Source organism: Theobroma cacao, chromosome 2 (assembly GCF_000208745.1).
Source record: "Theobroma cacao cultivar B97-61/B2 chromosome 2, Criollo_cocoa_genome_V2, whole genome shotgun sequence".
Taxonomy (NCBI): domain Eukaryota; kingdom Viridiplantae; phylum Streptophyta; class Magnoliopsida; order Malvales; family Malvaceae; genus Theobroma; species Theobroma cacao.
In genome coordinates, this window is record NC_030851.1 from 9,624,588 (window position 1) to 9,638,050 (window position 13,463).

Genomic DNA, 13,463 nt, shown 5'->3' on the forward strand with positions numbered 1-13,463 from the left:
TCGTTAAATTATTACATTGGGAGTACCTTTAACCATTCATGCTTTGTATTTTATGAAAATTGTTTACGTAAATTTCAACACATAGTATTGCAATATTTACCATTTAATTTATTTTAATAAGATACATAAAGTAGCAAAAAATATCATAAATAAAATAGAAAATAACAATTAAAATCATTATTATTATTATTTTGCGAAATTATTAAGGATCATTTTTCTCAAAAGAGAAAAATGCCTAATATTTTAGGTACCGTACGTCGGCAAGGGGAATGTGATGGGACCAAGGTCTTGACAGACCGTACATGTTAAAGCCTGGTAACAGCCCAATACCCAACTTCTCTAGTAAGGTAGCACCGACTTGGGTTTCGAAATGGTGGGCCAGGCTAGAGGATGTACTATTAATACATGTAGTATTTGCTTTCGTGCTTTTGTGTTTTTTTATCCTTACTCGTATGATGGTTCGGTACACACACCATAAATTTTAATTTCTCTCAACACATTTTATCCGATTTTAATTGTCCAAAGAGCTAATAACTATTAATTTATTTTGTCTTGTGTTTTATTTCCATTTTTACAAAAGATGAAATGCGGGACATATATGTCATTTTTCCTTTAATGCCGTGGAGGAGTGCAAGTTATTAAAATAATTAGTTCGGTTCTGGATCTTCTAAAATTGAAAAAATCAAACTTCTTCTAAATACAAATCAAAACTGAATCGAAAAATGTTGATAATCAAAAATCAAAAATCGAACTTATGAAAAAAAATATTAAAATTAGATATATGTTAAAAATGAAGATTTGGTCGGTGTATACCAGCAAGTGAAATTTTACGCTCAGTCTGGTATCTCTCTCCAAAACTCCTTCAATAAACTCATGTTCCCTCTTTCCTGGACAAAAATAACCCCACCATTCTCAATACAAACCAAAAACCCATCTTCCAATCAGCTTCCTAACACAAAGCAACAGCAAAACAAAACAGAAACCTTATTAAAGCAATCCTCATTCAATAAAATCAACACCTTGATCTGCACCTCCTTTCATTAACCACAAGCACCACTAGGTAATATCAACAAAAAGAAGAAAAAATTGACCCAGTGGCAGATCATCAAAGGCCAGAAGAAAAGGAATCAGAGAAAAGTTGGGTAGTGATCTCACCTTTTAGTCCTAGCTCTAGCAGGCCCATCCGCAAGTGTGTTGGCTTCCCGATTAATGTGAGTGATAGTTGACTCACAAACGCTGGTTTTAAGGGCCTCAATACTATTGGAAATGTTTTTCATGCGCCATGGGACAGAGGTTTGATCCATAACAAAGGAGATAACATTTTTTGAGTCGTTTTTAATGTGGAGAGAACAAGAGGCCCATGGAAAGGAGAGAAAGAGAGAGATGCCCTCCTTGATTGGCAAGGAATTCTGCGTAGTTCAAGTCTTCAATGCCGGTTGGGAAAGAGAAAAGTCCCTTGATGAATCCATCATGATCTCTTATTGCACCTTCTATGCCTGTCGGCCCTGGTTTACCAAGGACTAAACCATCCACGTTAAGTTTCAAGGAACTAGGAGGGGGTCTCTCCCATTTTATATTGATGACAGTTTTGGTTTTCTTTTTCTTAAAGGTTATTCGACTAGGCCCAAGGGGGAAATGGGCTGTCGAGATGTGGTTGAAAGGCCATTTAGTTTTACACTAGTGTGCCAACCTTACTAAAATAATATCCTTGAGTTTTATCAGTGTCGTGGTGCTTCCCTTGAAATAAAATTTCGTTCTTACAAAGCCACAATGACCAAATAAGGGAAAAGAAAAGCCTATTCCAAATCTCAGCGGCGCCTGAAAGAGGGATGGTGTGCTGCCATGCGACAAAGAAGTTGGTAGCGTCACTAGGATGGACCCATTTGAGTCCCCAAAGACTGCAGTTGTTCATCCATATTTTCCAAGCAACAAGGCAAGTGAAAAAGAGGTGTGAAAGGGTTTCAATCTTGGTGCTACACGTTGTGCAGAGAACGGCATTAGCCTCAAGGAGACCTCTTCTGTGGAGCTCATACTTGGTAGCGATTTTGCCATGATAACCTACCAGGTGAAAATAAAAACTTTTGAGGGGGCAAAGCATTTTCCAAGTTGCGTCCAGACACTTGGGTTCTCCACATTCCACCTAATAGAGCTTAATAAAGGAGGATGGCGAATAGGGTCCATTCGTAGTTTGTTTCCAAATAGTCCTGTCAGAATAAAAAAGATGAGGTTGGGTTGTTCTAACGTATTCAAGAAATGAGTTCCATTGGCCAAGTTCCTAGTTGAAGGGTCTGTGCCTGAGTTGAAAGAACTACTACTTCCACAAGTTACCCTCCCAAGAGCAACAAGTTACCTTCACACCTAAACTTAGTTATAATATAAATTAGAATTCCTTTGAAAAAAAATTTGTGTAATCAATAAAAATATCCCGTTTTATATAGTATTTTCTATCTAGGTTAATTTGGTTGACAATTTTTCAATCAAAAATTAAATTGATTAAACCGTTGTAATCGAACATATTTAACTAAAATAACAAAACAAAAAAAACTGAACTTACATCAATTCAATTCAATTTTTCGATCCGATTTGAATTTACACACCTTCTTTTAGTGATGTTAATTGAAAAATTAAGAGAAGAAATGGTGAGGTAATAAAGTGTAAATAAATGGACAAAATTAAAATATTTTAGAGATATCTCAAATAGTCGTTGCATACGTAAAATCAAAACTTGGTTAACATTAATATATGAAGCTAGTGGCAATTAACAATTATATTGACAATTAAATACTCCAACTGCTCAATAACTTTTAAAAAAACAAACCAAACAGGCTAATATATTTTTGAAAAGAAAGAATAAAATACAATAGGTGAAAATCTTATCTGAAAGTTTCATTTTGGTCAACTGTACGCTGCAAAACACGTGTGAAAGGGTAACACAGACCCAGAAACGTCAAAAAAGTTGGAAACCGGCGGCCAAACAAAGGAGTTTCCATCACTTTCGGTTTCGTTGGATGATAGAAATTAGAAACAGCCCACCGTCGGTAACACTGCTTTACGTGTGAATGTTGTATGTATTCTTTTTCTTCCATATGACATAACCACAAGTGGACTTTTTACATATTTTTTTTTCAAAAGTTGCGGTTTGTTTTATTATCCTTGTCAAGAATCTCTCGGCATATTGTGTTTCTGATGAAACTGAATCAATAAACTTACAGATCCCAGATTCTTGTTAACGTGAAAAGAATCTCTTTAACAAGTAAGTTGAATCTCTCTGGCTTTTGCTTTCACCTTCTTTTTCCAATTGAGTGCTATCCATGTCTCGTAGACAAAAAATTTTTTTCTGCACTTTGGTAATGTACGGAATAATCGGAAACTCCATGCTTTTCGCTCTTCCCATAAAAGCGTGAATTATGAATGAACCTGATCTTCGGTGCTTCTGGTTAAAAGCCTTCCCTATTCATAACAAATACTATTAGCATTTTGTGATTGCGTGATGAATGTCAACCTTTTGATTGCTGGCTTCGGCTTGCCACGCTGCATCCAGAAGAGGTGATTAAGTTTGGTGAAATAGTTCATACTCAACAATAACTGATTCTACTGTGAGAGTGATGAGGTATTTGATTTTGACTTCTATCCTATGAGATTGTGGAGTTGGATTCATACTGGGATTGTAGAATTTCCTATATTTTTAATTTTTCTGATTAGATAAGAATGATTTGTAAAAGTGCCCTGGAAATTCTTATTAAATAGTAGAGTAGGGAAATTGATGTGTGGTCCTGTGCAAATATAACTAGAATAGGTTCCTTAAATACTACACGGGGGGGATTATAAATGCTTGACCTTTTTTTTGTAGACAGATCATGATCGTTGGATAGTAAGCAGCTTTATTTCCAAGTAGCTGTACGAGGCATTTCATAGAAAGCAATTATGGTGTTCCCTGATGAGGCTTCTCAAAGGCTTGAGGTTTTATTATTCAACTTTTTTATTCCTCTAAGTAAGAAAATTAGCTGGACAACGAACTCCATTGAATCTGATAAGCATTTGCTTTCATATAGGGGAAGTATGCAGCAATGGTTGTGTGTTGGCTTCTCGGAAATGGCTGCCTCTTTTCCTGGAATAGTATGCTTACAATAGAAGATTACTATGGTTATTTGTTCCCGGTAATTTTTTGATATCCTAATTTTACACTCTTTTGTTGACTTTTCTAATTATTTCTCATGGTTGTGGTACTGTGATGGTCTGCCATGGTTATAAAAATGCACACCTTTAATCTACGATAGAGAATCGTCAAAAGATTGCAGCTTGAACAGAGTTTTGTTGCCACTCCGCAGTCTGTAGCAAAATCATCAAATTAACACATCTAGCCCAGAATAAATCATTGACATTTAAACAAGTTTTTATATCTTGTCATTTGAAAACATTGTCAATGGCCAATGTCAGACTTTTATTAAATTCGTAAATCAGCATTTAGGTTCTTCAGGAGACCTTAATAACAGAAAGCCAGGGAATGCTGTTGTACTTTCATCAAGCACTTTGTCAATCTGCACACAAAATTTGCAAATGGGTTTGATGCCCCAGCCTTGTTACATTGAGTTTATTCAAACAAGGAGTTTTTCAATTGATTGCAAATTGTCTGATTGTATCCTGATTCTCGGCTGGTGATCTATAATTACTATCATTGTTCTTAAATATCGTAATCTATATGCTTTATAATGCATTACATTTCTTCCATCTAACTGTTAAATTCTAAATTTTGCAACTCATGCTTCTTCATCTTGCAGAACACTTCCACTCTCCAGAGTTGCTTTGCTTTACTTTAGCTGAAAGGATGTTTGGTGATATTTGTAATTGCTCTTCTCATTTAACCCAGTTTCTTTTCCCTAGTGCAGCATTATCACCCCTCAAGGGTCCTTACTCTTGTTTATCAGCCATTTGCACTTGGAACACTTGCAATACTGGCTTACAATGAGGCAAAAATAAACACAAGAAGAAGGAATCTATTTGGATATATCCTGTTTTTCTTAAGTTCCCTGGCCGTTCTAATTGTAAGTATTGTTCATAGAGTTCATTCTTTTGATCCTTCAGTTCTCCTAACATTCATTTTGCATAACAAAAGATGTATCATACAGGTATCATGGTACATGATAGGTTTACATTGAGAATGGCAGTTGAAGCACTCCTCATGCTCCTAAACTTTTTCATATGTTCTTTTTTCATTAACTCAAAGTTATATAATTTGAGAAGACTGTGATTTCTCTCCTCTACTTTTTATATAGTTGGATTTAGCTACTTCTGGAAAAGGAGGAATTGGAACTTTCATCGGAATTTGTGTTGTCAGTGGTGCCTTTGGGGTTGCAGATGCTCATGTGCAAGGTGGAATGATTGGAGATCTCTCCTACATGAACCCTGAATTTATTCAAGTCAGTATGAGGGATTGACATTTTTACATGTTAATGAACTCTCCTTTCTCCTCATTATCTGATGACTAACCTTTATGATATTTTCGTCCTTGTATTTTTTGAATTCTTCAGTCATTTGTCGCTGGTTTGGCTGCATCAGGGGTTATAACCTCTGGTTTGAGGTTAATCACAAAAGCAGCATTTGAGAATTCGCAGGATGGTCTTCGCAACGGAGCCAGTATGTTCAAATTGCCTTATGTTTTATGCCCTATCACAAAGGAAGAGAAAAGAAAATCCATCTTTGCTGTTGTAATGCCATTAGTATTTTTGTTAATTATAGCCTAAAGATCTGAAATTGAATTAAGCTTGACTATTAATCAACTTGCAAGTCATTAGTGTCATTTTCTTGTGCCTGTTGTTTCATAATTTTACTGATCTCCATTAACCATTGTATTGGGACAGTGATGAGTAATTTGTGTTATAGAATGCTTCCTACCATTCTCTATGGCATCATAAAATAAAGAATAAAAGATAACTCACTTTAAAGTCCATGGTTTAATTTCAAATTATCATTCAATAAATGCTGAACGTTTAGGAGAGCACGTCTAGAATTATAGGTGGTTTTTTTGGTATAGGATTGGTCAGTCCGGATGATGCAGTATCTCAAACATGGTTACAGCTTGAAATGCTTTATGCTGTTATGATATCTTGCATTTCTTGTTATTGCAATTGACTGAAAAATGCACTGTTGGCCTTTATTCCTTCTTTATTTTGTACTTGTCTTGGGGATTCATCTCAATTTGGTTTACTAGAGACTAATTTTATTTTTTCTGTATCTAACCCCCACCCCTGTGCAGTTCTATTCTTTGCCATCTCTGCATTTTTTGAGCTTCTCTGTGTTCTGCTCTATGCATATGTGTTCCCAAAATTACCCATTGTCAAGTACTACCGCTCCAAGGCAGCCTCTGAAGGATCTAAAACTGTTGCAGCTGACCTGGCTGCTGGTGGCATCCAAACATTGCCCCAAACTGTATGTCCTTTTGCCTAGTGTCATACATAAAATGCTCCTGGTAATTCTCAATTCAGAATTTTATAACAATCGATGTCTTCCTGTAGGCTGAGGAAGACCAAAAACACCAGGAAAGGCTGAGCAACAAAAAGTTACTGCTTGAGAACATTGATTATGCTCTTGACATGTTCCTGATATATGTGCTAACGTTGTCTATTTTTCCGGGATTTTTGTCTGAAGATACTGGAAAGCACAGTTTAGGCACTTGGTAAGTTTTTGTTTGTGACATTGCTATTCTTTCTAAGCGTGTAATATGTACTTACACTCGTGACATTTCAGGTATGCGCTTGTTTTGATAGCAATGTACAATGTATGGGATCTTATTGGGAGATACATTCCACTAGTGAAATTCTTGAAGCTGGAATCAAGGAGAGGTCTGACAACAGTGATACTTTTTCGTTTCTTGCTCATCCCAGCATTTTATTTCACAGCTAAATACGGTGACCAAGGCTGGATGATCATGCTAACATGCTTTTTGGGCTTAACTAATGGTTACCTCACTGTCTGCGTTCTTACTTCTGCACCCAAGGGCTATAAGGTTTGTAGCCTATTGCTATTAATTGAAACATGCCAACTTCTGAAACTTGTAGACAGTTTTCTAATTAAAACTTAAATGGAATCTGGTTTTTGCAGGGACCAGAGCAGAATGCACTGGGAAATTTGCTTGTTTTGTTTCTCATAGGCGGCATCTTCGCAGGGGTCACACTTGACTGGTTATGGCTCATAGGCAAGGGATGGTAAACTTAGGTTCTAAAGCTGGTATTAAGAATGAAAGACCACATTTCTCATTTGAACGGATGGTGAAATTCGAAATACTGATTCATCTATTCAAACTCGGTGACATGGTGAAATTGTTCAATAGTTGAAGACTCTACAAGCAGCGATGCTTAAATTTCGTATTCAGATAGAGATAGTGCCAAATTCATATTGCTTTGTAAATTTTCTCAACTTCATGTTCATTGTCTTCTATATATTAATCATTTCATAATTGCAGTGAAGAGGACTCAAGAAGCCCGTATTTGCAAGGCTCAAGGCTGTTTCAGGTATTTTAGTTATTTTGGTGAGAGTGTACTGGACTTTTTGGGTCCCAATGGTTGGGATGGCTTGGGGCAAAGGAATCCTTTGCCGTCTGTCTTCTACTGGCAAGCCCAAAGCCATCTTGGCGTGGAATCAACAGCATGACCCCAATTGGTAGACTCCCAACACGTTTTGAAACGGGCTTTATTCTACATCTACCAAACTTGCTAACTGAGCATTCAGAAATCAAGAAAATTCTGACACAACACACGGTACAGGTAGCCCACCAACTGTTGTCGTCTACTATGAGCATTTGAAGGCGTAAACTCGTGCGTCAACTCAATCTGGTACCTACCATGGAAGCTACAATTTTGGAGTAATTATAATTATAGGTAAATTTTTATTTCATATTTAAACTTTAAAAACTCGTAATTTATTTTTATCTATTAATATTGCACATGAGACTAAAACTATTAGTCAAAAAGAAATAAGGACGCCCATGACTGGGTATGGTGATATATTAAAGCAGAAAAAAGGAGATCAAGCTACTGGGAACAATGACAGAACGGCAGGGCAGATGGAAGGGGCCTAGAGAAGGATGGGTTAAAGTAAATATTGATTGAGCATTTCATGATAATCCTCCTAGAGCTGCTAGCTACTGGAATTGACATTAGGGACACTAAGGGTATTGGATTAAGTGGGGTTGATAAACAAATTAATGCAGGCTCAAGCATAGAAACTGAGGCAATGGCTATGGCAGGACTCAGGTTGGCAAAGCATGAAAAATTTTCAAATGACTCTGGTAGAAACTGATTCAAAGGTGTTATACAAATGTATAAACATAAAAGATGTAAATAGGAATTACTCAGATTGCAAGATTCAAGCATTGGTGTTAGATATTAAGGCGTAGTTGAATAGTTCTGAAGATGTTGCGTTCCAAGGAAAGCAAATGCGACTGCCAATTGGGCAGCCACCCAATCAAATAAGAGGATGTGCTCGTCCAATTGGGTTGAAGAGCCTCAGTACATTGAAATTGGGAGGGGACTCAGGGGGCATAGAGATAGAGATAGAAGATTGAAATTGACAGATTTGGCGTCACAGGTCGGATCGAGCTGTTTTCAGCCTCTTTCGATGGCGTTATGCCAACAGCGACGCGTCTCTGCGATTCTCTTCTTCTATCTCCGTTACTCCCTTTGCCAGAGCTGCAATTTAAAATCAAAAGTAAAAGGCCACTACTTTTTCAAAATGAGAAATTTAATTCCTGTAAAATAATTTTTAAAAATTAAGTACTGCATTTTTTTAAATTAACAGTATCAGTTTTATGTGTTAAAAATTTTCTATCATCTATAATAATATAACGTTTGTCTGTGTTTACGTGATATTTTATTACTGATATGATATTAAATATGATGATATGATAATGTAACATTTCACGAATGATGCAACATTAGTGTTGATATGATGTAACCAAGTACCGATATGAATTTTATAAGTGTAGATATGAAATTATTCAATGTGAAGTAATGATTTTAAATGAAATTGGAAAAGAAACAGATAAAAAATACGAATAAGTTTCTAAGATTTAAGAAAAAAGTGTTGTGAGGCATAAAAGATTTGAATATTTATTCTCTATAATTTAAAACCGTGAAAAGAATATTGTGAAATAGATAAAAAAAATTACATCAACATATTTAATGCAACATCAGGAAAAAAAATGTCATCAACATAAGAAACACAAAAATTTTAATGTTGTTAACAATTAGACTAACATTGTTAATTTTCAAAAATATAGAGATTCGATTTTTACAAATTAGTGTAGAGAAATAAATCTACTACTTTGATAAAGAATAAGAACTGATTTCATAATTTAACCGAGGCAAAATAAAAGTTTAATATCCTGTTTAATAATTTTTAAAAATTGTTTCCTTTTAAATAAATACATTTTGGAATGATAACCAACTCCAAATATTTCTAATCCATAGCCTCCATTTGAAAAAAAAAAAAGTTGATAAAAATCCCTTGTTGGTGTGTTGTGGCTGTCGGTGAACGGGAGCAGCATCCTTTGGAAAGTGATACTGCGTAGCGACGACATTCGACCGAAATCACTCTCTTGAACATTGTTACCTCCCATATATTTTAAACATCAATTTACAAAAACAGTCCAACTTTGGACATGATCTTTTTGTTTGTATTCGCGAAGCAGAATTTGCTCCATTATAAAAACTAATTATAAATTGAATTAAACTGGCTGTTTATGGTTTTGAAATTGATTAAAACATTTACTAGGCGACCAACATACTCAGTCATAGGGATTCCCTTCTTACTAAGTTGTTCTTGAAATTGATTCCTTCAATTAGTAAACGCTAACTGGAACAAATCTCTATTTGAAGCAGTCTTGTTTTAAGAGCCCCAAAAGGCATCTTATCTTATCTGCCTTTAAAATTATTGGTTTCAAGCACAAACGGGGCAGGCGCAAAAGGCCCTCTCTGTTTTTGCAAATGGTAAATCCAATGAATCTTCACGTTGTTATGTACTAATATAATGACTTTTACTAACCAATTACTACTATATCATAAACAAAGTGATATTAACAAATTCAGTAAGATTGGTGAAATGAAATGAAATGGGATGAACAAATGGCAAAGGTAAATTAATATCAGTAACTATATATATATAATCTTCAAAAAAAAACTAAATATATATATATATATTTATAAAGCTGCTCCTCGTCGTCGTCCGCTACAACATGTCAAACAAATCTGAAAACGATCTGAAATTTACAGTGGGTAAAAGGACAAAAATGACCCCGCATTAGCCCCTTCTTTTAATTGTCTGATAGCTCTAAAGCTTTCACGTGAACCCCCGACAGTCTCAGAGGACTACAAAAAAAATTTAAGAGGCAATTGGCAAAAGCACAGTGCCACTCACCACCCAAGACTAACCAAACATAGAAACCAAAATGATCAGGGGTAAAACCGGGAACGTAAAAGATGCCCACGAGGGATGTGGCGATGCAGACGATTGGGCCTTTTCGAACTGCAGAGAATCAACGGCTAAGGGCATGTTCTCTTGATCTGGGCTGCACTTGGACTCGTGAGGGTGCGCACTGTACATTATGGCCCGCAGCACGGCTGAAACGGTGGGTATGTATGCCGTTTTGTTGCGTGCGAGGAGCCACGTCAGCCCCATAAGCTGACAGTCTCGGTTGAACATCTTGCTGGCTCTCTCGCTTGTGCTCCTGTCTTCCGTTCCGTTCTTGTAGTATCCACCTTTGAGCTGTAATAAACAACAACAACCAAGGGTGTTTTAGAGCTTGAGTCCTGTTGGGTTGGGTTGAAAAGTAAAGGCAGCACCGCAGCACAGAGCTGGTGGCATGGAATGGGAAAGGTGATAAGGAAGGAAATCTGAGCGAAGGGTCTAATTGTTTGCAATGTAGAAGGATAGCTCATTGGTGCACATGCCAATGTCATTGTCTTGGGTCTACCGGAATGACTTTGGTTCCTTTCATGAAACGGCAAAAAAAAAAAGAACCCTCCTCCGCCTAAAAAGTCCACTCTCGAGCCTCTCCTTCATGTGACCATCACCAATTCACATACTATTTTGATTACAACCCAAATTTCACAAACACCAAAACTAGCTAATAATGTTAAAAACCACAACCAAAACCAACCCCCATTTCCCAATGCCCTCTAAAATTCAAAACTTGTCAAAAGGTAGAAATTTTTGCAATGCAATTCTTCCTATGTGGACCAATTATCAGGTACTATTAAATGCATCTTCATTAATTGATTCATTAATTAACAATTGGAATCTCAAAGGGCAATTATTTTCTCATGAACCAAAACGAGTTTTAAGACAACATTCCCAGAAAAAAGATCAAAAGACTCAGAGCTCAGAATTAATGCATTCCCATGAACTTTATTGTCTGATTGATAAACTAGCCACAACATAAACCAAGAAAGGAAACAGCTTTCATTATTACTGCTTACCTTTTGAAGAGCACCGAGACACTTGGTACACCCAGCATAAGAAGAGTTCCGGCAATTTCTCTCCAAATTCTTCACGGCAGCTGTCGGTGTCGCGTTTCGGAACCCGGAAACATTAAACGCAGCGGGGCAACTCAAAGAACTAATCTGATGCAGCCTTATCCCACAAAAACATAGAATCGCATCGCAACTCGCGTTTGGCTGAGGAATCCGCACGCGCTTGCTTAACAATGCGTTCTGCAACGAGTTCACACACTTCTGCGAATCATCTGGCATCATGGGCTGCTCTGGCTGCTCCGATTCCGCTGGAGCCGGAGCCGACACCTCCAGAGCGTACCTGGCGTGAGCTGCGAAGAGCCAAGCTGCCAACACGGGACAGCAGCGGCTCCTGTCCAGGTTGTGGCCGCAGGCATCGCTGACGCCGCCGAATAGCTCAGCTGACAGGTCGAGCCGGCAAACCTGAGCTTCAGTTTGAACTGGAAATGCGGGGACCGTATTTGGGGATGAGTAGTCTCCCGGTTTTAAAGGCTGGTCGTGACCGGATACCGGTTGAGCTAGAAAACCGGCGAGAGAGTGATGGAACATAGTGAAAGAAACTAAAAAAATTAACGCGGGAATGAGGGTAAAGGAAACCATGTTTTTTTATCCTGTTTTTCTACGTTGATGATGAGGTTTTCAGGGTGTTTTTTGAGTAAGGAAAGAGATGGAAAAAAGTTTGCTTGGGAGTTGGGAATCGGCGTTAGAGGGTAAAAGCTAAAGAGACGACTTTTAATCTGCTCTTATAATCGTTCCTTTTATTATATTAGAGAGGAAAAAGGAAAGAGATTCAAGAGATATTCAAAAGGTAGAAGTAGCAAAGGTAGTGGTGCTTTGTGCCTCGTTGAGAGATAAGCTGTAAGCAGAGGCCTTTGAAAACTATAAGCAGGCTATGGAAAACGAAAGGTGTGAGGGAGAAGAGTGAAAGTCATGAAGAAATGGGGGTCTCCTGTCTCTCTCTCTCTCTCTTCAGTGTTCAACTTCAATCGGGAGGTTCCCACCTTTCTCTCCTTAGAAAATTAGAAATGACAGATTACGGATATGAGCATCCACATGAAAAGAGAGAGGATATGGCTTCAGAGATTTCTCTAGGTCCATATTGAGGAAACAAAGTAATCATTCACTAATTTATATTACTACTATATGCTTCGACTTTCTTTATTTTAATACTGGTAAATCTCGTTCTAATAGTCTAAAGTTTCAATGGAAAGGGCGAAAAAGAGATGGGTCCATTGAGAAACAGAAGAGATTCGTTTGGTTTTGGAGCTTGAAAAGAAAGGCTGTCCGTCTGAGGAATTGGCTGCTTGTGGTGTCCTTTTCCTTTTCATTCTCTATCCTCTCCTGGCTGATGGTATAGCATGATATGAAAGTGCCCCCTCCCTTTCACCTCCTGTCATTGCTTGCCCGCGACTACTTTTTTTTTTTACTTGCTAGTTGGTATCTGCGAGTGTGTCTATGAGATTCTATGCTCGCTAGCTCTTCTATTGCACGTCCAGCCTATATGATTTTTTTGCTCCCTTTTTCACTTAACCTGTTTGTCAATTTGAAGGAAGGAAAAAGGAGTTAGTATTTGTGAAAAATGAGTTTGAACTGGTGATTTGAATTATAAGTTAAAGAGAAATAAATAGGAAATAAATATCGTGGTACTACTACTTGTTTACTGGTTCTTTAACAAGTGGTAAAATTATTTTCCTAAAACCCACTATACTCAACATATTATCCTTCAATTTTCAACTAAAATATTTTGCTAATTGTTTCTTTAAACTTCTCCTAACCAAAAAAAAAAACAAACCGATTCTAGTATTTTCGTTTCTTTTAATCGTCAAATCAATTGACCCTTCACAGCACAGAGTTTTTAACGTTTTAGGGAAGCCTTTGAATTTGCGACGAGCATAGTGGAATGCATTGGATGAAGCTAGCTAGCTGTCGAAATCGTAAAGATACAAGACCGAGTATCGT

The 13,463-nt window shown here is 37.2% G+C and overlaps 2 protein-coding genes across 9 annotated transcripts; one reads left to right on the forward strand and one right to left on the reverse strand.

Moving 5' to 3' along the window:
* LOC18608597 (equilibrative nucleotide transporter 3) lies at positions 2,875–7,874 on the forward strand. Of its 8 annotated transcripts, none has more exons than XR_001926701.1 (12): positions 2,875–3,064; positions 3,213–3,253; positions 3,851–3,960; positions 4,053–4,157; positions 4,887–5,042; positions 5,274–5,417; positions 5,529–5,634; positions 6,254–6,426; positions 6,513–6,673; positions 6,745–7,003; positions 7,099–7,656; positions 7,761–7,874. XR_001926701.1 is itself a non-coding variant. In XM_018115721.1 (11 exons), the coding sequence occupies exons 3-11, from the start codon at positions 3,925–3,927 to the stop codon at positions 7,204–7,206; spliced, it is 1,248 nt and encodes a 415-aa protein (XP_017971210.1). In that variant the 5' UTR covers positions 2,875–3,064; positions 3,213–3,253; positions 3,851–3,924; the 3' UTR covers positions 7,207–7,874. The 8 variants fall into 8 exon arrangements, 6 of the variants coding, with proteins under 6 accessions (XP_017971210.1, XP_017971212.1, XP_017971211.1 ...); XR_001926702.1 differs by having other exon boundaries at positions 7,099–7,508; XM_018115721.1 differs by having other exon boundaries at positions 7,099–7,874.
* On the reverse strand, positions 10,178–12,663 carry LOC18608600 (uncharacterized GPI-anchored protein At4g28100). The gene is made up of 2 exons (XM_007043386.2): positions 11,472–12,663; positions 10,178–10,758 (listed from the first exon to the last, which is right to left on the reverse strand). The coding sequence occupies exons 1-2, from the start codon at positions 12,102–12,104 to the stop codon at positions 10,420–10,422; spliced, it is 972 nt and encodes a 323-aa protein (XP_007043448.1). The 5' UTR covers positions 12,105–12,663; the 3' UTR covers positions 10,178–10,419.